The sequence below is a fragment of the Puma concolor genome, chromosome B2 (genome assembly GCF_028749965.1).
Source record: "Puma concolor isolate L17-30 chromosome B2, mPumCon1.1.hap2, whole genome shotgun sequence".
NCBI classification, from domain to species: domain Eukaryota; kingdom Metazoa; phylum Chordata; class Mammalia; order Carnivora; family Felidae; genus Puma; species Puma concolor.
In genome coordinates, this window is record NC_141671.1 from 135,881,303 (window position 1) to 135,906,217 (window position 24,915).

Here is a 24,915-nt window from a genome sequence, read left to right on the forward strand (position 1 = left end):
GCCACTTGGGGCCTTTGCAGTCTTCTGAACTTGCGACGCTTCTCTGTGGCAGGGACAGTTAGGGGTTGGGAAACTCTAACGGTCTGACATCATGGGAATTTGCCTGGGCGGCTTTGTGAAGGGAGTCCTGCCCTCCTCTTGGCCGTGTCTTTGTTGTTGTTTATATAGTAAGTAAATATGTCGTCCCTTTGCGGCCCCGTTATGTAATTTATGTTTCCCCAGTATTCAGAGAGGGAACAGAAACAGAAAACAAAGCCACTTCTGGATTCCGGTCCAGCCGAATGAGGTTATCATGAGATGAAAACTTTCAGTTGCTCACCAGTGACACTGTTTGTTTTCTTTTACAAAGTCGTAGCGTCCTACCCTGTTCAGAATGCTTCCCCAGTCATTGGGACACACGGAAATGAGAAAAGCGGACAGGGACAGCACGTACACCGGTTAGCGCACCTGGGTCCTCGGCAACATTCGGTGGGGCCATTTCAGTTGTCCTGCCCTAAAGCTAGGACGCTTCGACATTGCCAGTGTTTCCTTTTGGTACGCACCCAGGATCACTTGGGATGCAGAGTAAGCCTTGGATCCCAACAAAGTCTTATTTAGAAAGAAAGGAAAGGAAAAAGAGAGCGAGAAAGGGATGGGGGGAGGGAGGAAGCCAATAGTTTGCTGGCGCGTGTGGATTTAAAAAAAACACACACACAAAAACAAAAACAAATCCACCATCGGAGGCGACGCAGATAGTAAAATGAATCAAACCAGCAGGCTTGTCTCCTCACCCAGCACACGCTATTATTCTTCCGGACAAGTAGATGAGTGGCGAAGGGAGTGTGAGTGGTATTTCTGGACTGATTGATTACAAAATGGAAATGAGATAGGGAAACCCGGGGGAACGTGAATTCCAGGGTTGCCCCGACTGCAGCGGGTTCCTGCCGATCTGCGGCCGGACTCTTGTACTGTCCCTCTAGACCAAGGGCAAATTTAGCCATAGCCCAGCATCCTAGTGACACCGAAGCTGGCAAAGTATGCGTAAGAAAGATCGGGCAGGAGAAAGTTGAGCGACCGGAGTGTGGGCTTGTTCCCAGTCTGTTTCATTACAGCCTCACACGCTGACCAAAAGCACACAAGCCAACGTGGCTCACGTATATTACAGGCAGCGGCCATCCGTTGGCTTTGCGGGAAAGCACTTTGGAAGGATCCTAGCGAGGATGGCTCCGAGCAGTTCTGGCTGCCTTCAGTTTTGAGTGGCAAGCTGAGTTCCCTCCCAGTTTGGATGCGTATTTATGACGAGGCTTTCAGATGTATACATATATGATAACCTTCCCTCCAGTGAACCAAAATGCCGCATCCCTGCGACTGTATTTATTTGTGCTTCTCCTGTGAGGAACGACAGTCACACGGTTTAGGAAGAATCTAGGGTCTCACCGGGCTGTAGGTCTTGTTCTGCCGCTGACTCTGTGACCTTCAAGTTCTGTGTCGTGAAAGAGGGGTCCCTCCGTCCCCTCCCCAAAAAACTTTCCTCTTGTTCATATTTGAAATGGAAGGACACAGAGGACCATAGCCAAAGGAGCTTTGGAATGCTTATCGGCTCTAAGCAGGTCTTTAAATTAGGTCTCCATCCCCCACTGCTATTCCAGACTTCCTGTCAGCTTTCTTCCAAAACTCCTCTGCTAGACCCTCCATCACAAAGGCTCTGATCATTTTGAAGGGTCTGTGTCTATGGTAACGTCCATAGGCTCTCGGAGCCTATTTCTCGATAAGATAGACTCGTTGGCTTATTCGAAAGTAGCCCGTTACTGCTTCTCTTGCTCCAGTAACGTACCGTGCTACACAGTGCCCTTGAATTACCTCCTTCTCTAGCCCGGAACGAACGAGGAACTTTCAGGATTAGCATTGTGTTTTCTCTTTTTTCTTCATTCCGGTCTTTTGTCTTCAATCTCTAGGAGAAGATGTGGGCTACGTGGCCAGCGAGATAACAATGAGTGATGAGGAACGGATTCAGCTGATGATGATGGTCAAGGAGAAGATGATCACCATTGAGGAAGCACTTGCAAGGGTAAGAGCATAGATGATTTGGTTTACATTTGTGAGTCCTCGGCCCCCCTGACATGGAACAATGTTTGGGGACTGCTGAAGCCTGAATGTTTACGTCCGCCCTCCCCACCACAACCCCCAGATCCATATATTAAATTCCCATGCCCAATGCCGTGTTATTTGGAGGGAAAGCCTTTGGGGGTACTTAGGTTCTAAGGGTGGAGTCCTCATGAATAGACTGAGTGAGCTTATAAAAGAGGCCCCAGAGAGTTCCCACACCCCTTCCCCCATGTGAAGACCCATGGTGAGAACATTGCTATCTGTGAACCGGGAAGCAGGTCCTTACCACACATTAAATCTGCCATCCCCTTGATCTGGGACTTTCTAGCCTCCAGAATGATGAGGAATTTCTGTTGTTTTTAAGCCACCTGCTCTATGGCAGTTTGTTATCGCAGCTGTAGGGGACTAAAACCGGTGCCTCAGAGGGTACAGGAATAGATGAAAATAGCGTTTTGATGATACTTTGGTGGCGGTCATCAGGTACCTATGTTATCGGATAAAATTCTGATTCCACTCTCTTTACTTAATACACGCATTCCATGTTGTAAGTTTTGATTTCCATCTTCAGCGACTACATGAATAAATGAATGGCAAATAGTTTTGAGCTGTGGACCACTTTAACGAGGAAAATGACTCTCTGAATGCCATGGCAAAATTCACAAGCCTCATCAAAAGATTGATAAGAACGTAATAAGGACAAAAAATTAGTAAATAAAAAGCCGAGTAAAATTTAATATAGGACAACCATTGCAAACGTCGGTTCCGTAAGAGACTATCACAAATGAAACTTTGAATAACCTAAAAGTTAAGCTTTAGGTCTACTTTATTTTTTTTTATTTATTTTTTTTTTTAATTTTTTTTTTCAACGTTTATTTATTTTTGGGACAGAGAGAGACAGAGCATGAACGGGGGAGGGGCAGAGAGAGAGGGAGACACAGAATCGGAAACAGGCTCCAGGCTCTGAGCCATCAGCCCAGAGCCCGACGCGGGGCTCGAACTCCCGGACCGCGAGATCGTGACCTGGCTGAAGTCGGACGCTCAACCGACTGCGCCACCCAGGCGCCCCACTTTAGGTCTACTTTAAACTTTTGCTTCCTTTTATTTCTAAGTAGATATTAATTACAGTTTAGTGTGGCACACACTTTTTGCTGAGAGTTAAATAGAGCACTAAAAGAACCTAATTAACCCTTAGGGGACTGGGGTAGCAAGAGGTCACAGTTATTAAGAGATTTCCTACTTGGTTGTTGCCAAACCAACTGACTGATGGACTCTTGGGTTTCCACTTTGATCAGCTGGTTTGGTGCTGTGTAGACAGTGATAAATTCGGCAGGTTTAGAAACAAACGAAAACTTTTAAGTCACCAAGGAACCATTTAGTGTGTTAAGACTAGACCACGAAGTAGAATCTTAAAGACCTGAAACCTTGAAACTGTGACAGGAACCCTCAATTTAGTTTAGTGTACCTGACTCTAAACCTCAACAGTTTAAAAGAAAAAAAAAAAAAAAACACGTTAATTTATTGCTGAGACAATTATGGCGGGGAGAAAAAGCACTTGAAAGGAATGGGAGGTGGGACTGGGTGTAGCAGGAGGCCTGAAGGCCAAGGCCACCTTCAGACGCCCATCTGCTGACTTCTCTTGCTCCGTCCACTCGAAAAACTGGAGGTGACCTCGGCCTGCAGTGTCCCTGGTGGACCAAAGTAGTGCTGGGCCAGCGATGGAACAGATGACAGGTGCCAACCCTTTGTCCTTGCTGCAGATCCCCTTTCACACTCGGCCCGGTCTCCCTCCTCCCCCACCCCTCTGGCCACCTGGCCCAGCTGCCAGCGGAGACACAGAGTCCTCCGTGTATTTTCTTTCCAGTTCCGTTCCTTGAACATGGCATGGCATTTGGGGAAATGTCCAACCGGATGCCTAGAAGATGCATGTGAGAAACACGAACCTGCATTTAGTTTTACCGCGACAGGCGAGATGTTTACTTCTGGGGAGAAATGCCGCTCGCCTTGCCCTTTTAATCATGAAAATGAAGATCAGAATGCAGACGATGTCTACAGTCGTCTGGCCACACCTGTGTTTGGAAAGGGAGTTGCATGCGATGTACCTAATCCAGTTTTCCGGGAGCAGAAGAAAATATTAAAAGTGGCCTTGGGCCGCCTGGGTGGCTCAGTTGGTTGAGGTTCTGATTCTTGATTCCGGCTCAGGTCATGACCTCACGGTTCGGGGGTTCGAGTCCCATGTCAGGTTCCACGCGGACAGTGGAGCCTGCTTGGGATTCTCTCTCTGCTCCTCCCCCGCTCATGTGTGCGCACACGCGTGCACTCTCTCTTTCTCTCTCTCAAAATAAATACAAACTTTCTAAAAAGCGGCCTTAACATGGTCAGTTTTAGGTAGCACATTTCTCCCATGCAAGTAATAATCAGGCCTGACCCTGCTTGGCTTCCGAGATCAGGCGAGATCGGGTGCGTTCAGGGTGAGAAGCCCGTAGACTAGGTGGCACATGTCTCTACTTTGAAAAACAACAAAGAAGTATTTTCAAAGTTGGAGAGAAAAGTTAATTCGAAGCTCTGTCCGAGCCGATCATTTTACCAGCTAGCCATTGTTTACAGGAAAGGAAATCAGAAGTTAACGCCACGCGAAGGTGACACGGCGGTGTGTGGATTGGGGTGGAGGATTTAGCCGTGCCGTCCGTCTGTTCCCAGGTGGGCAGCCTTGCCGAATCTCGAGGCAGAGCTCCATCAAGAGGTCAAAAATATTTTCTGTAAGGCGATCCAGAAGCACAGGTTTTGGTGAAGAACAAAACCGATGACGTTCTCCAAACTTTACGAGATTCTGCACGCTAAGATGGGTGTCCTTTGCCAGATGATGAAGTAGCAGGGAAGCCCTTTGGCCTGCCCTCGATAGGGCAGCATACGTCTTCAGCTACTAGTGCCTGGATGGGCTGCTGCATTGGCCAGAGACAGCACACTTGAAGCAAGACATTATTTAGAGCAGATAATAGTCTGTGGAAAGGATCTGCCTCTTTAATGACCAGGTCAAGGAGCTAAATTTACTTGGTCGTGGTATTAAAAGAAAACCCTTTGACTTGAACCTCTCAATGAGAATGGTCCTTCAGGACATCGGGTGTAGGTTTCTCTCACTGTCAATCAGACACCTTAAGACCCGTGGGTAGAACATCTAAATGTTACCCCTGAGGGGACAACCCAGGATTAGGAGAGAAATTTGCCTGTGAGCTGTTTGGAGCTGGGAATATCCCCCGGTACATCCTTGTATTGGGAACATTTTGTGTAATGTCAAAGACAGGTTGGTCCGTTATGCTTTGTTTATATGAATTTGATCTCATTGATGGATGTTTTATATACAGCCATGATTCACACACCTGAAAATCCCAGTTGTCGATACCAACTGAGATCAAAATGAAAAAGGCTACAAGGGGGGCGCCTGGGTGGCGCAGTCGGTTAAGCGTCCGACTTCAGCCAGGTCACGATCTCGCGGTCCGGGAGTTCAAGCCCCGCGTCAGGCTCTGGGCTGATGGCTCAGAGCCTGGAGCCTGTTTCCGATTCTGTGTCTCCCTCTCTCTCTGCCCCTCCCCCGTTCATGCTCTGTCTCTCTCTGTCCCAAAAATAAATAAACGTTGAAAAAAAAGAAAAAGGCTACAAGGAATTAATATGTGAAACACCACTGTAAGCCGCAAAGCAGCATTTGAAGAGAATGACCTTTATGAAACAACTCTGTATATTTTTTTGAATGTGTAATTTAAACAGACAGTGGCTTAACTTAGGGTTTTTATATTTTGTTAACTGAATAGTTCCATCAAATCTAACGGCACTTCAAACATTTTCTAATAGTTTTGTGGTGGATACTTACTACATATGCTTTAGCGAAGTCAAGCTTATTAGTAAAAAAAAAAAAATTGGGAGGGGTCTAGGTAATTAGCATATTCTATATACTACAACTTCCAGGTGCTAATTTTTTTAAAAAAAAATATTTTTTTGAAGGGGAGAGAGACAGAGTGTGAGCGGGGGAGGGACAGAGAGAGAGGGAGACACAGAATCGGAAGCAGGCTCCAGGCTCTGAGCCATCAGCACAGAGCCCAATGCAGGGCTCAAACCCGTAAACTGTGAGATCATGACCTGGGCCGAAGTTGGACACTTAACCAACTGAGCCACCCAGGTGCCCCCCAGGTGCTAATTTTAAAAGCATACATAACTCTTGGTAAGTAAGTTCAGGGTGTTCACATCTTGGGATAGTTCTGAGATACTTGGAATCCACAGGCTATTCATTTATCAGGTTACTTTCTGTGGTGTGTGAGGATGGGTGGGTAGGGAATAAACTCAGTTCTAAAGTTTTGGCTAGAAGAGAACTCTCTTGCTTTGGAACAATAATGCTCAGCATGATGGAGCTATGTCATAGAAAAATGTCCTTTGACATTTTACCTGGAAGCACTGTCTATAGGAAATTGAGGGAGAGCTGTAACCATGATTTAATAATCATATTTCCTAAAATATAATTATCAATACAAAAGACTACTCATGTAACTTGATCCAATTACTAAATATTACATATTTATGCATCTGGAAAACATGTGGCTGTTTCCATAAGGTCATATCTGTGTGAAAGTCCTAAATAAAGTCTTTGGGGTTTATTAAAAAAAAAAGTGGGGGGGGGGGCTCAATGTTTGTTGCTGACTTGACTGCCGCTAAGAAGAGCCAGAGGAAAAATCTGGACAGAGATGCGATTTTAGGAGAAATCTAGCTTCAGAACCATCCCCTAGGGAGTAGGGAGCCCTGGAAGGTGAATTGCCTTGTAAAGTTGTCCTGCCAGAGAAAGAGAGGCTTAAAGCTGATTGGGGAGGAGGAGACAGCCTTCTAGATACCTCTGGGAAATGAATCCTGTCGCATCTGGTATACCAGAGCTCACACTTATAAACTGGGAACCTATATATATTATTAAATTATTTCCTTGCAGCAGCAACTGTGATCAATCACAGAGATTTGGACAACTACAGAGGCTTATGGAGAGAATCCATAGGAAAACAACAAAATGATTATGGGGTTTTTAAAATAGATCCCATGGGTGAAAAATGGTAAAGATTTATCTCCGAGAAGAAGCAGAAAAGAACTTAATCACTGTCTCCAAGTATATGAAGGATGATTAAACAACAACTCTTAAGGATGTACTGAAGAGTGTTTTGTTTATTTTGTTTTAATCTCTACTGAGGACAGAATAAAAGGAAATGAAGTTAAATTGCAGCTGGAGGGGATTTAGATTAGATATAATATAAATGTTCTTTTCTTGTAGAAATGGGACATTTTAGTATCTCCTCAAAGGTTTTAAAAATAGAGTAAGCATTAACCTACTAAAGGTGGCCATCCCTCTAGGAATCATGTCCTAGACTTCAAGTATGAGCAAACTATGGGACTTAAGAAAATAGGATGTGAAAGTATTTCCTCCTGAGACAGACACACATGCACGTGTGCGCACACACACACACACATACACGTGCACACACACACATATACACGTGCACACACATACTTCTGTCATTGTTTTAAAACTATACATTTGCTTTAGAAGAGATGTGAAAGTATTTCCTCCTGAGACAGACACACACGCACGTGCACACATACACACACATACACGTGCACACACACACATATACACGTGCACACACATACTTCTGTCATTGTTTTAAAACTATACATTTGCTTTAAAAGATCTAAGTTCTCAAATGAAATCAATTGTCTTTCTTCCATGAAGTTATATTTAAGTCAGAGCTTCTTTGGGAGCAAAGTGGAATATAAAAGAGTAGTTACATATATATATTTATGTGTATATATATATATATATATATGTACACACACACACACACATTTATATATATATATATATATATGTATATAAAATCAGGTTAGGTTTTCCCCTTGTAAAATGCACTTAAAATTCTTTTTAGAGATCCTGTTTTATAACTCTAAAACATAGAATTTTATTTTTTAATTTTTTGTAATGTGGGGGAGGGGCAGAGAGAGAGGGAGACACAGAATCTGAAGCAGGCTCCAGGCTCTGAGCTGTTAGCACAGAGCCCGATGTGGGGCTTGAACCACAAACTGTGAGATCATGACCTCAGCCGAAGTTGGACACTTAACCGACTGAGCCACCCAGGAGCCCCAGGAAAGAGCATTCTCCTACATAAATGTACTATAAATATTAGAGTAAAAATAATGCCCCTAATGTACTAAAATGATATTAAATGTACTAAAATGTATTAAAATGATATAGGCAAAGAGCAAAAGCTCAAACTCTTGGAGTTGATGTGAACTTTGAGTTCTCTTTGATCTGAAACCACAAGGGTGGTGATAATACTATGCTCATACTGAGTCTGTTGCATGCGTTCAGTGTGCTAAGAGTTTTGTTGTATTAAGTGATAGTGGTAGTTGTTTCGTGAGATAGTTTTCTGTCATCCTCATTTTCAAACTGAGGCACGGAGGAGTTATGTAATTGGCCCAGGGGTTCCCGATTGGTTCTGCAGCCAATTAATCACTATGATCTGCCTTCCCCAGTCTGTCTCCCGTCACAAGTATGCACAGAAAAGAATTTCCTGGTAGGAGTGATACTTCAGAAAGTTGCTTTTCCCTCGAGGGATATTGTCAACATGATGACTTTGCTACATCTGTGTAGCTCCTATAGGTTGAAGACAGTCATGTTACCATCTCCTGGGCTATTAGGTCAGATCATTTCTGGTTTTCTGGTGTCTTGATTTATGGAACTGATTTAATCAGTATCTTAAATTTGTATCTAAAAACTACTTTATAATAGAATTTTAACACAATGGCAACTTCGGTGTATTTTGTTGCAGAGTTAAATTTCTACATGTTTTATGAAAACACACTTGGAACTTCTCACATTTGCCATTCTAAAAGACATTTCATCGAATTCTGTTGCCTTAAAATTTGCCAATTTCTTATAATATCTCACTTGTCTTTCTATTTCAGAAAGTAGAAACCTAGTGTCTAAACCCAAACTTTAGATTAGTCTCTGAATATATTCTAGATAGTTGGTTATTTTCCTCTCATCCACAAGGTTCTCCAATAAAGCCCATAATGTTTGTTAGGTGATAACATGTAACTGGTAACTTGAAGCAGTCTAGAACAAGGAAAGCAAGTGATTTTAGAAAGTCCATTTCCGGCTTCCACCTGTGTCTTATCAAAATGTCCATAGTCTACCCCATTGTGTCTTCTACAAAGAGAAGTAATTCAGAGGCCACCTTACAGACAATTTCTGTTTTTGAACTTATAATTGAACTGAGAAAGATCAGTGTTGATGCTGGAGGACCTTGGAGTGAAAATCAAGGTTCTTTTTAGAACACAGGATACAAAGAGTCCGTTGTGCCCGTCAGGTTGGTGTAGATGAAAAATCACAGGGCAGGCCGCCCGTTTCCCTCTCAGTTTCGAGAACCTCGTCTTTGGCCGGCACTGAGACCCCAGCAGTGGCATGAAGAAGGTGCCCAGAACATTCTCTCTGCTGCTTGGTAGACAGCGCTGGCCGTTATTTTCATTTCAATCTTTCATTTTCTCTTGTTGTAGCTCAAAGAGTATGAGGCCCAGCACCGGCAGTCAGCGGCCTTGGACCCTGCCGACTGGCCAGACGGTTCCTACCCGACGTTCGATGGCTCATCAAACTGCAACGTAAGTTTGCTGTCTCTTTGAGCATCTCGCCCACTTCTACCAGACAGTAGATCTTAGGCAGTTTCTGCCTTTGGACTTCTTTCTGCATCTACCAGGTCCCACCCAGATCTGAAGATAAGTGTCTCTTCTGACACATTACTCAGTTTTCTTTGCTTGATAGACTTACCTGCAGTCCAAACAGTGCTAGTCATGCTCTGTTTTTTAGTTGTAAATTCTGTGTAACTTAACATTTAATCTTCTAAGCACTTTCAGTTCGATTAGTATTCAGTTAAGTGGCATTAAGCACGAATGCTGTGCAATCATCACCAAAATCTACTTCCAGAACTTTTCCATCATCCAAAACAGAAATTCCATAGTTATTAAACAGTAACTCCCTTTCCCTCATTTTGGGAAACCACCACTCTACTTTTTATCCCTATGAAATTTGACTATTCTAGGTCCTTTATGTACATGGGATCGCAGTCTTTGTCCTTCTGTGTTGGGTTTATTGCATGTAGCATAATGTTTTCAAGGTTCATCCACCTTGCGGCCCATGCCAGAAGTTCATTCCTTTTCTAAGGATAAATAATATGCCACCATATAGATAGACCACATTTTGTTTATCCATTTATCTGCTAATTGACACTTGGGTGTTCTACCTTTTGGCTGTTGTGAAAAATGGTGCTGTGCACATTGGTATACAAATATCTGAGTCCTTGCTTTCACTTCTTTTCAGTGTGTCTCTTGGAGTAAAATTTCTAGATCACATGTTAATTATATGTTTACTTTTGTAAGGAACCACTCTATTGTTTTCCACAGTGGTTGAATCATTATATATTTCTGACAGCAATGTGTGAAAGTTCCAGTTCTGTACTTCTCACCAACACTTGCAATTTCCCCCTTTTTTGTTAATAGCTATCCTAAGGGGTATAAAATGGTAATGAGAAAGTATATATATATTCCTTAAATGTCCATTCAAGTTCTTTGCTCATTCTTGAATTGGGTTGTTTTATTGTTGGCTGTTGAATTACAGGCGTTCTTTGCATATTCTGGCTATTAATCTCTCAGAAGCACGATGTGTAAATAGTTTCTTTCATTTTGGGGTTGCCTTTTTCACTGTCTTGACAGTGTCCACACCCAGCATGAAGCCCGATGCGGAGCTCGATCCCACGACCCTGGGATCATGACTTGAGCTGACACCAAGAGTAGGATGCTTAATCGACTGAGCCACCCACACATCCTGTCCCATTTTCTTTTAAGAGCTTTATAGTTTCAGCTCTTAAGTTTAGGTCTTCGGCCCATTTAAAGTTAATGTTTATATATGATGTAACATATGGGTCCAACTTCATTTTTTGTAGATAGATAACCCAGTTTTCCCAGAACTATTTGTTGAAAAGACTGTTCTTTCCTCATTAAATGGTCTTGGCGTCCTTTTTAAAAATTAATCGACCGTATGCTGGGGTTTATTTCTGGGCTCTCTGATTTTATTCCGTTGGTTTACATGTCTGTCCTTTTGTAGGTATCCTACTGTTTTGATTAGTGTTGCTTTGTAGTAAGTTTTGGAATCACGAAGTGCAAGGTCTCCAGCTTGGTTCTTCTTTTTCAGATTGTTTTGGCTGCTCAGCTCCCTTGAGATTTCTTTTGAATTTTAGGATGGGTTTTTCTATTTCTGCAACAGATGCTGTGAGATTCATTTTTGTTTTGTTTTTGTTTGTTTGATTTTTTTTAATTTTTTTTTTTGATGCCATGAGATTTTGACAGGGATTGCATTGGGTCTGTAGCTTGATCTGGATGGTATTGTCATCTTAACATGTTTTTCCAACCCATGTACACAGGATATCTTTGCATTTATTTGTCTTCTTTCATTTCTTTCAGCAATGTTTTATAATTTTCAGTGTATATGTCTTGCCTTCTTAAGTTTAAGTATTTTATCATTTTTTTGATGCAATCGTAAGTCAAATTGTTTCCTTATTTTCTTTTTCACATTGTTCATTGCTAGCGTATAAAAACAAAACTGATTTTCACATGTTGATTTTGTGGCCTGCAACTTTGTGGAATTAGTTTGTTTGTTTATTAAAATTTATTCACCTATTTTTTAGAGAGAGAGAAAGCAAGCAGGGGAGGGATGGAGACAGAGGGAGATAGAGAATCCCAAGCAGGCTCTGCACAGTCAGATCTGTGAGATCATGATATGAGCCGAAACCAAGAGTTGGACACTTAACCAACTTAGCCACTCAGGTGCCCCACAGAATTTATTCATTATCTTTAACAGTTTTTGTGTGATGGAATCTTGAGTTTCTCCATATGGGATCATGTCATTTGTGAATGGAGACAGTTTTACTTCTTTTATTTGGATGACTTTTATTATTCATGGTATTTAAAAAAAAATTTTTTTAATGCTTTTTATTTATTTTTGAGAGAGAGAGAGAGAGAGAGCGAGCACAAGCTGGAGAGGGGCAGAGAGAGAGGGAGACACAGAATCCAAAGCAGGCTCCAGGCTCCGAGCTGTCAGCACAGAGCCTGACGCAGGGCTCGAACTCACCGACTGCGAGATCATGACCTGAGCCGAAGTCAGATGCTCAACCGAGTGAGCCACCCACGCGCCCCTCACACACTCCGCTTTAACTCGTGCAATTGCCTCTATCTAAAATACCTTCCTTGAGATTTTCCCAGGTAAAAATCTGTGCGTCCTTCAAAGTAAAGTCCAACTTCAGTCTCTCTGAAACCTCCTTTAGTCTCCTTAAGTATATTTTATTGCTTCCCACTCTGTGCTTTTGTTAAACTAGCTTCGTACCTGAAACCTGACCATTATCCTGGAGTATCAGAATTCACTGGACACATTCTAACCTCCTTGGGAATCGTGAGCTCCTTGAAAGACACGCTATGTTATCTTTGTGTCTCCAGCGAGTGTCTGACTCAGTGTCCAGTTCATATGGTGTGTTTGTGTTTGAGAAATACTAGTGAACAAAGTTGCATTTAAGCGTTCATCTTTCCTGGCTGCCTTAAGAGCATGTTACCCGTCCTATAACCACAGACTCCGTCTTTACGGCTTCTTTGCATCTAAGCAGCAAATGATGGCTTATCAGAGGTAAATATAAGCCTCCTGCTACCTTCTTGTCTCCGATTTCCTGAGTCAAGCACCAGATTTCCATTTCAGCTAAAAAAACAAACCAAAAAAACCAAAACACAAAAAAAGCCCCCAGAGGATTATTAATTTGAAAGCCCTGCTTGGTTTGCTTTTGTGTGAAAGAGACTGAAAAGTTACCGTTTGTAGTAATAAACGTATCGTATGCTGGCCAGCATTGTGTCCTGGGACTATGAAGTGATCAAAAGAACTGTGTTTGTGGATTTCAGGGTGCCTTTTTGGGTCTCCTATCCCCTAGTCCTAAAGACTAGCATGATACAGATGTAAATCATGAACCCAAAGAATCATGAGGAATAAATACAGTAACTCAGGACTGATGTGATTCGAACCCAATTTGGGGAGAACACAAAGACCCAGTTGTCCATAGTGGGTCCTTTAGTATCAGGCTCCCTGCGTACTGCCCTGATTAACAGCATCTGAGTCAAGGGGGGAAGGTTATAAGATGATCCAGTCGGAAAAGCAGGACTATAGAAAACCTCCCACACTTGGACCGCAAGGAGGGAGGCTCATCTCGTTTAGGAAAAAGTTAATATAAACCAAGTACTATAGTGGTCCTGAACGAGCGCCTAGGAAAGCATTATTAGGTATTGTTTTGTTTGGATCCCCTTCAGCGGGTACATCAGAACCCACATCTTAGTATAAATTGTCGGAATAAAATGGGTTCGTCTTAGAAGATGGACATTCATTGTCTTGAGCGTTCCTTTGTTCGTTTAGGAGATATCTTGGCAAGCGCTTGCTGTATACCAGGCTTAGGGTTAGATATTCAGGTTACAAAGGTAGAGAAGCGGGAGAGACGAGGCCCTGCCCTAACGGAGTCTACCCCGCGGCGTAGAGGTAAAAATCACCCCCCGCATGTGCTCACACAGACCTGAGACGTCATGTACGCAGTTACATTATTCGCATCTTAGCAAACTGCTTCTTCGTAGATGACTCAAAAAATAAATCCAGCCTGTTCTGTTTGGATGGAGGGCCAGAAATACCATGTGCACCCTCCATTTCTAGTAGGGTCTTCCAGAAGCTCTAGAGTGACTTTTTGCTCAGAGGTAGGTGGAGACAGGCCATTCAGCCATGGAGTTTTCTGAAGTGCTGTTATTTATCCCGTATATTTTGCTAGCTAGCTTTGTGCCAACAACCCACACCCATTTTCAGTCACCCTGTTCGTTCCTACAGCTGACCACCACTTGTTTAAAGTTTGCTTGAACTTGATTGCAATCTTAATGTAGGTGACGCTCGCCCCTCTTACCCCACGTCCTGTGTTTTTATGGAGACTCAGCAAGAAACCCCTTCCAAAATAGTCCTTCTCAATTATGCTACGTTCGCCTGATAGCAGAGTAATTAATTTCAGATAATTCCCACTGTGTCCTACTCGAGCTGCGGTGGTTTAGGCGCTTTGATTATCTTTTGTGCAAGGGCGAAGGCTTTTCAGTTTTCCATTGATTCTTTTCCATACTGAGATGTAAATAGCCCACTGGCCATAGTCGGGAATGTCCAGGCCATGAAAGTTTCAGGGATCATAAGCCCTTTGTCACCAGACCTCAATGCCTATATTGATGCCTGCCGTGCTTTAGGATTTCATTTGCATTGATTTCATAGGCTTCCCCACCCCCGTAACTGACATGGGATAATTGAGTGTTGCTCCACAATAAATCCATATTCACATTCCTGGTTTCCAAGAATGTAAAGTACTAAAGATAGTTACCAGGGGAAGTGAAAAATAGCTTTCTCTTTGCCAGAGGAGAATGTGTTCTCTTCTGTTTTTCATTAATAACAAACTTCTGTTGTGAGTGTTAGAGTTTAAAAAAAAAAAAAGTTGCTGGTTGAGTACTTAACTTGACTCCCTGTTAAATATCTGGACATTTATTTCAATTTATTTTATTTTGAGAAATTTTATTTTCTTTTGCGAGGGGAAGGTTGTTAAGAGTTCTCATTTTAAGCCTTCAACCTTATGCATTGAGGTTCAGTTTACCTTCCGGTTAAGACGATGTTCAAGGAAATCATGCTCTTCATCCTCCTGGGGTTTATAGCTTTTTACTCAAGGCACAAGTTTTAGTAAATCACAATTTTTGTGTTTCTACAAATCGGTAGGTAAGCGTTGGTGATCTCTATTTGGTTCTTACATACTGATGAAAACATTTGCGGTAAAACGTCTTTCCAAGAAACGTCAGATTGTAAATTGTTTAATTATGATGCTATTTAAGTTATTTTAAAAAATACACGATGTTGAGGAAAAACTAAAGCAGCAACGGGGACAGTGAGGCAAGAGAGCTCCTAGAGTCCATTGCAGACATTTATTTTCGTCCCTTTTGTTCGTTTCTCTTGATACGACATGTGTTCCAGAAAAAGCTTGGAATTATCTTTCTGTATCTGGAGCTTCTTGACTAGGGTGAAGCAAGTGTAGTGAAACGTTGGGTGAAGTGAGTTATTTGGTAAAGCAAGCCATCGGTTTAGAATTGATCTACACTGGGGGAAATTGAGTTGGGAAGCATTTGTGCGAAGAGTGGTATAATGTTACAGCTGAGGTATAATAACACCTTCCATCCATGTGTGCGTCTCTTTATAGCCTTTCATTCTGGCCTTGGATAGATTTTGCGGCTCACCTGGCTTGAGGCACGGGAGAGCCGTGTGGTTGAACCGAGCTCCAGAGTTTGGGCAGCAGAGACAACGTCAGGCGGTCTCTTCTTCCACATTTTACAAAATACTATTTTAAGTGATTGAGGACTTTTAAGGTCGCAACTAAAATATCCCCATAGTATGAGATGTTTCGGTTCACATATAATGCAAGACCATTAAATCTTTTGGGGGCTTCCTAAAAATTACAAACTAAACTTGTCCCTCACTGCCAGACAGGCTTTACTTAGGTTTTTCAGAGTCATTTCACCTGCCTAACATCAAGCCAGAGGATTTGGGTCTGATATTTTGAAAGGAGGCATGGCCACAGCCTTAGTCTAAACTGGAGCTTTCTAAAAGATAATGTGCCGAAAGCCAGGAGACAGCATTCTACAAAGTGACTTGTTTAACGGTTTCTGTGCTGAATGGCTTGATTTACATTACGGCTGAAGAAAAGGTTAACAATTCAATCACTTAACACAGAATGTGGTGGGAAAACAGAGCCCATGCACATGGGGCAGCCCCTTCAGGAACAGACTGACCTGTCCTCCTCGTTCAGGGGATGTCCCATATCGATGCTCCTTTTTAGAGTCTGATAGTATGGGTTGAACCAGATTTTTTTTTTAATTGTTTTTTTTTTTTTTTTTTAACCTGGCTGTCTTTTTTTTTTTTTTTTTTTAAGTGTATTTATTTGTTTTGAGAGACAGAGAAAGAGAGAGAGGGTGGAGAAGGGGCAGGGAGAGAGAGAAAGAACCTCAAGCAGGCTCCATGCTGTCAGCACAGAGCCCTACAAGGGGCTCAAACCCACGAACCATGAGATGACCTGAGCCAAAACCAAGAGGCAGATGCTTTAGCCAGCGGAGCCACCCAGTTGACTATCTTAATCTGTTTATTTTGAATATGTTTCTCTTACTAGGGTGAACTTCTAGGCAATGTGTAGAAGTTAAAATATATCAGAAGTTTTATTTTTATATTTCAAAGGTATTAGAAGAAAATATAAATCAATATCATTAGCTTCCTCACTTGGGGAAATCTGAACCCTAAGGAAGACTTTCTTTTTTATGACAACACATGTCGAATTTACAAAATTTTCTCCCACCTTTAAATACTCCTAGCAATTATAAGAACATAGGATTTTCATATTTTGCTGACTCTGAGTGAATATTTATTGGCTGAATAGACTACGTGAAGATTCACATATACCACAGGATTAGAGTTGACATTACAGGTAAGGTAAAGGTTTTTCCATGAAAATGGTTGACTTCCTTATACTATCTTTTCCCTCCTATCTTGTGTTTTACAAGGAAATTTAAGAAAGGGAAGATTCCAAGCATAAACATAGCTTACATTTCTGAACAAACTGGCTGCTGTTAGTGGTGTTCCTATTTTTTTTTTCTTTGTATCTCTTTTCCTAGAGACATTTTTTCCCCCTAACTCTTCATATATGGGTTTCAGCTTAACAGAATGCTAATTGGCAACATAAGTTTGGATTTGGGCCTAGAAAATGGTTCTGATGGGGCGCCTGGGTGGCGCAGTCGGTTAAGCGTCCGACTTCAGCCAGGTCACGATCTCGCAGTCCACGAGTTCGAGCCCCGCGTCAGGCTCTGGGCTGATGGCTCAGAGCCTGGAGCCTGTTTCCGATTCTGTGTCTCCCTTTCTCTCTGCCCCTCCCCCGTTCATGCTCTGTCTCTCTCTGTCCCAAAAATAAATAAACGTTCAAAAAAAAAAAAAAATAGAAAATGGTTCTGCTTGTTGCTTTAGCTGGGCTTGAACACGGGTTGGTTGGATGTGTGCTTCAGCTCTTTATTTCTTCCCCAGAAGAGTTTTACTCACTTGACCAGGAAAATGAATTGTAACATGCAATACATATGAATATGTAATACATATGAATTGTAATATGATCAGGAAAAAGAGCGACGTGGCTCACCAATAACGGGCCAGAGGGCATTTATAGGGTGCAGCCCTGGGACAGATACCCACAATTCTTCATACCGTGCTGTGTTCCATTGTGCCAGAATAATGGCCACTCTTCTAAATCTTTCTAAACGGAACCATGTTAAAAATAACTTAGTGATTCTGGTCTTTTAATGCATACTTAAAGCCTCCAGGTGATTATTCAGACCTTTATGGATACTTTCTATAAATTTCTTTTTTATTTGGCTGGGCGGGAACGCACAGGAAGAAATACTACTCTTAATTTCACTAAAAGTGAGTTTGAAACTGAAATGATAGTCAAATAGGGACATATTAAAATTCTCTCTAGAAGGGTAAAAGTAATGATTCTTCTTTTTTTTTTTTTTTTTTTAAATTTTTTTTTTTCAACGTTTATTTATTTTTGGGACAGAGAGAGACAGAGCATGAACGGGGGAGGGGCAGAGAGAGAGGGAGACACAGAATCGGAAACAGGCTCCAGGCTCTGAGCCATCAGCCCAGAGCCCGACGCGGGGCTCGAACTCGCGGACTGCGAGATCGTGACCTGGCTGAAGTCGGACGCTTAACCGACTGCGCCACCCAGGCGCCCCAGTAATGATTCTTTAGACCTGCAGCTTGAGTCCAGGAGATAAAACTCAGCCCATTGGAGCAGCACGCCTAGTGAAGTCTCTCAAGAAAGAGAAGTTGTGGTTTTTGTTTGTTTGTTTTTTGTTTCGTTTTTTAATGTTTATTTTTGGAGGAGAGAGTGGCAGAGTGTGAATGGGGAGGGGAGAGAGAGGGAGATACAGGATCTGAAGCAGGCTCCAGGCTCTGAGCTGTCAGCACAGAGCCCGATGCAGGGTTTGAACCCATGCACCTCGAGATCACGGCCTGAGCCGACCTAAGTCAGACGCTCAACCCACTGAGCCACCCAGGCGCCTCAAGAGGAATTTTGTTCTAACTGCATATAAGCTGACCAAGAACCACTGCTTAGATGATTCCTTGTCATTTGTTCCGCACCGCCCTCCCATCCCCAGCCTTCTCCCTGGGAAAGGGGCCAAAGTTTGAGGCGTGTATTTGCTAGGAGTCCCTGAAGATCATCCTCTTTGAACAAAGCCAGAAAGGAGCCTCCCCCTGCCAGGAAAGCCAGGCGCTGGCCCAGCGTGCTTAGGGGAGGGACCCCGTTAAGCTGGACGCGGGCGCTGGGTTCAGATCCAGCCCTACCACCTGTTAGCTCCGCATCGGTGGGAAAGTTGATTCACCGATTTGTGCCCTGTTTTCTCGTTTGGAAACCTGGACGAGTGCATCTGTCCCCTACAGGCGTTGCAAGAATTTCACGGCCCAAAGTAAACACCCAGTGAATGCCAGCTTCTGTTTATGTTGAGATCTTCTTCCTTTCGGTTCCCTGTTCCTCTTGAAATACTTTGAGTTCCCCTGAAAGTACTCTTTGAACGTGTCATTCTCAGGCTAGCCGATGGGCTGGCGTTGTCAGAACAAGCGCCAGGCAGCTAGGGCGCGTTCACTTCGTCACGCTTTCACCGAACACAGAACCAGGTTTACTTTCTGCTTCAGAAGGTGGTATCGCCGTAAGCGGGTTTAGGGGTGGGTCCGGTAGGATTTCAGGGTTCGTGTGCTGTAGGATCACTGTTTGGGAAGAATAAGCGGTTAATCGTCCTGCAGTTACCTAGGGCCACGCCGTGCCGTGAGTCCCTGAAGATCATCCTCTTTGAACAAAGCCAGAAAGGAGGCCTCAGCGAGCGTGTGGGCGTGGGCTTCTGCACCTGTGTCACGCCTGTGTCATGCCTGTGTCACAGTGGAAACACTCTCGTGGCGGGCCCAGAAGTAACTGGGGATTCGGCTCTCTGCACCTGGCAGACTAACCAGGCACAGAGCATTCCTCACCAGTCTGTACAGTTACGGAGAGTTGAGGTCGCTACCTGCGCAGCCTCCTTAGCATATCAAGGGCTACGCGGGCAAAAAGAAACAGTGGCAAAATACCCAGGTTCTACGCAGTCCGAGGGTCGCTGTTTTTAACACCGAGGGCGGCTCTGGGATACATCCTGGTCTGTCGTTTCTTTTGGAAGGATGAGCCAGATGAAACTGGAGTGTCTAGCTTTTGACCTATAAAATGGCATTTTATTTGTCCAACCCAGTACAGGAATACCAAAGAGGACATACCCCGTTTCCCCGGCTAGCTGATTGTATCTAAGTAAAGATATTTGTAACGCCGTCTGGGTTCAGGTTTGGCGTATTAGATTGGGAATGCTAGTTTTTAGTTTGCTTTTGGAAGCAACCTCAGGGAGGTTGGGGTAAGAGAGGATTTCCATCACTTGTTTAATGAGATTTACTGCGTGTTAATCCCTCCTTGAATCATTTACCCTAGTGTCCGATCTTCTACAATGGATGGGCTGGAGAGATCCAGGCCCGTGCTGTGGTTCAAGAGTCGGATCTGGCCCGAGGGCCACCTCTAGCCTAAGCTAATTCATTCAAGTCACAGGCTGCTCACCACTTTGTTTCAAGTCCATTTGAATGTTAAGTTGCCAGTTACCCATTTTATCAAAACTCAGCATCTGATAATGAGACAATTTTTGAGAGAGAGACAGAGCTCAAGTGGGGAGGGGCAGAGAGAGAGAGGAAGATGCAGAATCTGAAGCAGGCTTCAGGCTCCGAGCTGTCAGCACAGAGCCCGATGCGGGGCTCGAGCCCACGAACCACGAGATCATGACCTGAGCCGAAGTCCGACACTTAAGCCACTGAGCCACCCAGGTGCCCTGGAAAGCGATATTTTAATACAACCAAATTCTAATTATTTACAGAATAATGTCTGTAGGAATATCCCTTTATTCTCTTTTCCTTGTCTCTTGTTCCTCTCCCTCTTTGTACCTTACCACACCCTCTGTCATCCCTTATTGATTGTTCTACTCCTGGTATGATGCTAATATACACTGCATAATTAGTTGCTAAAAGGTTTATTCCCTGCCCTTTTGACCCAGAGCGCAGGTGAAAGAATGCTACTTTGAGCATCATTTGACTCCTTTGTTGCGCAAACGCTATTGAGTACCTACTACATACTAGTCCCTATACATAGATGTTTGTATATGAGAGGGAGAGAGAGAGACCAGTGGATAGCATGGCTGGGGGCTTATTTGTCATATTCCCACCTCGTGTGTTAAATATACACACAAAATCCATTCGGCGCCAGTGAGGAGAGTTTGGGAAGCCTTCCCAGAGAAGGTGTTTGAAGCTGAGTGAGAGTGGGGCGCCTGGGTGGCTCAGTCGGTTAAGCGTCCGACTCTGGCTCAGGTCATGATCTCGCGGTCTGTGGGTTCGAGCCCCGCGTCAGGCTCTGTGCTGACAGCTCAGAGCCTGGAGCCTGTTTCAGATTCTATGTCTCCCTCTTCCTCTGACCCTCCCCTGTTCATGCTCGCTCTCTCTCTCTCTCTCTCTCTCTCTCTCTCAAAAATAAATAAATGTTAAAAAAAAAATTAAATATACACACAAAATCCATTCAGCGCCAGTGAGGAGAGTTTGGGAAGCCTTCCCAGAGAAGGTGTTTGAAGCTGAGTGAGAGTGGGGCACCTGGGTGGCTCTGTCGGTTAAGTGTCCGACTTCAGCTCAGGTCATGATCTCACGGTTTGTGAGTTCGAGCCCCGTATCGGTCTCTGTGCTGACAGCTCAGAGCCAGAAGCCTGCTTCGGATTCTGTGTCTCCCTGTCTCTCTCTCTGCCCCTCGCCAACTCGTGCTCTGTCTCTCAAAAAAATGAATAGACGTGAAAAAAATTTTTAAAAAAATGATAAGAATTCACCAGGAGAAGAAAGAGAAACATGTCAGGTAGAGGTAGCAACGAGGCTTGAGCATAGGTGAAGAGCTGGGTCAGTCTTAAAACTTGGACCATGGGAGGAAATGGATTTAAATAATACAGCTTTTCTCTAGATCAGTATTTTGACTTGTAGGGTATAGATTATGGTTCTTTGTTCATTCTTACTTATACGTTGGTTCTATAATAGATTATTTCGGTCCTCTCTTTCCTTACGACTGCAATTTCTTGTCTTTGAAGTCTTAATTGAATTCATGTTCTTATTATTTCACAGAGTGAAGCAACTGTTAGGAATTTCTTCCTGCACCTTGAGTTGTATTTTCTTCTGATAGGGAGACAGGATCCAAAGATAGGATCTCTTTCTCTCTCTTTTTTTCCCCTTGCTATAAGTTGGTTTGAGGAGTAGTCATATATTTCTTTTGACCTTGATCATGCTTGGGTAGCTCAGGTCAGATTTTCTGTTTCTGCTGATATAATGAGGATTACTCTTTGACCTGTTTGTCATGCTATCTGACCATAGATTGTTTCCCTTCTTCCCAGCTACAGCTGAGGGCTTTGTTTTGTGGTCCATTCATGCTTATTGTTGCTATAGCCTGATGTCATGGCCAGAGAAGTGGGGATACCCACCTGAGGTGGAATGCGGTCTTTGCTAGGATACCTGGGCTCTGCTTTCTCTCTCTCCAAAGATTGTGGTCATTGTGCTGCATCTCATTTCATCCTACTTGGTGTGGAGAAAAACCAGTCTGCCTTTCATTCATGTCTCCAGTTCTGGTGAATATCTAAGAGGCTTTATTTCACATCAGCCTTACTGAACTTTCCATCTTTTCACACATGATTCTCCTGAAGCAATTTCCATTGGTCCCAGATCAAAAAATTAAAAAAAGGAAGGCCACACGGTTTACTTCCTTTGAGATTTTGAAGTTCCTTGGGATAATTCTCAAGATTCCCACTGGTCTGGCTTTTAGAGAAGTGGGGCCTTGTTCCTGGGTCTTCAGAAATTTGTTTCTTCCCTTCATCATGAAGTTTTATTTTAAGGCTTAGTGTGTTAGACTATGTGTGTTTCCTTGCTTGGGTGCTCTTGGTGGAATATTTTTTTGCTGGTCTGCAGTAATTTCATTTTTTGGAGGCTGTTACTCATTTTGCTAGTTGTTGTGGGAAGGATATTCTGTGGTCTGGTTTTCAGCAGTCATCATGACTTGATAGCCAAGGAGAGGCCACAAACAACGCCTTTCTAGCTCTCCATGATTCTGTTCCAGGGATGCAGCCTAGATTTCTTCAATTTGGAAGTAAATTTGCTTGTGGAAGCAACTCCATTGAAATAAGTTCGCTCATTATTTATTCTCCAAACATAAGGATAATTATGTTAAGAGGATAGATCATGACTCCAGGAGGTGAAATTAGCCCATCTGCCTCCAGCTTCAAGAGACGATTGTGCTGATTGATCCGCGGCCGAAGTTTTGGTTGGAGGAAAGATAATCGGTGTCCACACCTTCCCCGTTGCCATGTAGGTTCTATCAGTTTTCTGTATTTTTCATCGTCATGTGCCTAGGCAAGGTTGTTTGGCAGCCCTGTCCAAGAAGATCATGCCTGATCCATGAATCAGTCGCTCTCAGATGCCATAAAAGTAATGTGACTTTGCAAACACCACCCAATCCCTTAGGAGACTTACTGCTTTTGGGATGAAGACTTCTATCAGCTCGCGAAACTAGAGCCTCAAACGCATATGTAATTGCCCCACTTGGCAGTTCTGTTCTGAATCATCCTTTTTCCATGGCACAGGCTATGTGAGAACTGAATGCACTTGAGAATGAGTGGGTTTGGTGTTTTGCTTCAGTCTTCAGTGTGCCCGACACCGTAGATTTGCTTTGGGTAATGCTACCCCACTTGTTTTTTTTAACCCCAGTCTTCACAGAGGGACCTCATAAGTGGCTGACTGCCTTCCCATCATGTCTTACCTGAGCTCAGCTAACTTATGTGGACAGTGGGGTTGTCTGGCCTCTGGGCAGGGTGACACAGTCCCGGGCAGAAAAATCTTCCAAACGTTTACAGAGTAAAGGGCGAATTCAGTTCTCTTTCCTCCACTTACCTCTCTCCTCCCCGACGGCCCCTTTGAGAAGAAGGAAAGCCGTTTTCTCTGGTCCGTGGCAACTTGAAGAATTGGGACGGGTCTCCCCACGCTTGGCTGTGGGACTCCTGAAGTCTTCTGTTTTCTCCCTCCTCCTCTGGGGAAATTAGCAACTTTATTTGGAGGGGATTCAAAGACATGCAGAGTTCATGCGTTTAAGAAAAAGAATAGAATTTATTGTGGAATGTAGCATCCATTTGCTGTTCCTTTGGTTTTATAGTTAGTTCTTCAAATAGTTTCATAAGTGAATTAAGTGCTGACAAGCCTTCACCCCCGGAGGAGGGTAATATTACCTCAAATCCTCACATACCTTTTTACAAATAAAAGCATCAGAGAATTCTCTTCTCCTCTTCCTCTTCGTTCTTCAAGTCTGGCAGCAACTAGTTAATTTTGAAACTGCCAGAGAGATTATTTCTATGTTCTACTGCACCTCTGGGAGAAGAATGGAATCTCCTCTTTTTGTCCATATGCTGACAAAAATCTCCTAATTTCAGAGGGCAATGATGTCACCAGCTAATGAGCAAAATATTTCTTACTAAACAGATGAGTCCTTCCTTGGTTCCTTTGTGAAACAGAGGGAAAAAAACCTCACAATGTGTTTCATATTGTCTGTAGTTACTCTGACAACTCTTAAACACTTCACAATGTAATTCCGACTTCTTTAGAGAGTGAGACTAATTTTTTTTTGTAAACGCGAAGAATAGCACATTAAACTGATGGCTGTGACCAGAAGGCCCCTGCCACGGCTGGACACTGATCACAGGTACTCATCAGTGCTGATCTTGAACATACCGGGCAGGAGCCAATGTGCTGCCCCCAAGGCAGGGAGTGACCTTGAATGCATCACTTCTTGGACCAGCGCAGGATGATCAGGCATGTTGGAGAGATTACGAAATCAGGCTTGGAGAAGAGGAGGGCCGGAAAGCTGCTGTTGATCGGTGTCACATGCTGTTTAGAAGGGCAACAGCGGCAGCCGACTCTGCCTGTCCAAGGAGGCAGGCCCCTAAGGCTGCGGGGGCAGAAAGAAGTGAGGCCTTGGGGCCATCTAAACACTGGCCTTCGAGGATCCCGGAGGGACACAGAAATGCCCCCAGCCTCCCAGCGAGTGTTCCTCCCCTCAGTGAAACATGTCTCAGTTTCCCCCGCCAAAGGTGAGTTCAATCATGTTTTTTGTTTTTGTTTTTTTTTAAATTTTTTAACGTTTATTTTTGAGAGAGGCAGAGCATGAGCAGGGGAGGGGCAGAGAGAGAGGGAGACGCAGAATCCAAAGCAGGCTCCAGGCTCCGAATGTCCTCACAGAGCCTGATGAGGGGCTCAAACTCACCAACTGTGAGATCGTGACCTGAACCAAAGTCCGACACTTAACTGACTGAGCCACCCAGGTACCCAATTCTCCCACTTCTGAATGCCTGTATCTCTCTGTTCCTCTTCTGGGTGTTTCTCACGGCTACTCTCGCTAATCCTGTTTCTGAACTTCTCTGTGGGCTCTCTCTCCCCCAAGACTTGCGGATTGCAATCTTTGCAGCCCCAGTAAAGTCCACTCACTCCTGTTTCAACTCCTTGGA

At 43.6% G+C, this 24,915-nt stretch overlaps 1 protein-coding gene and 1 pseudogene across 9 annotated transcripts in view; both read left to right on the plus strand.

The window, feature by feature from the left end:
* The window catches only part of SASH1 (SAM and SH3 domain containing 1), a 336,056-nt gene that overhangs the window by 253,084 nt on the left and 58,057 nt on the right, over positions 1-24,915 (plus strand). For 7 of the 8 annotated variants that reach the window (XM_086708085.1, XM_086708087.1, XM_086708086.1 and 4 more), the window contains 2 exons: positions 1,935-2,047; positions 9,664-9,765. In XM_086708085.1, coding sequence (XP_086564211.1) covers positions 1,935-2,047; positions 9,664-9,765 — 215 coding nt within the window. Of the gene's footprint in view, positions 1-1,934; positions 2,048-9,663; positions 9,766-23,508; positions 24,502-24,915 lie in introns of those variants that run through there. The other variant, XM_086708091.1, reaches the window with a different exon arrangement.
* Positions 4,596-6,972, plus strand: LOC147581279 (lanosterol 14-alpha demethylase pseudogene; annotated as a pseudogene). The gene is made up of 2 exons (XR_015251629.1): positions 4,596-5,505; positions 5,733-6,972. The product of XR_015251629.1 is annotated as a lanosterol 14-alpha demethylase pseudogene (transcript).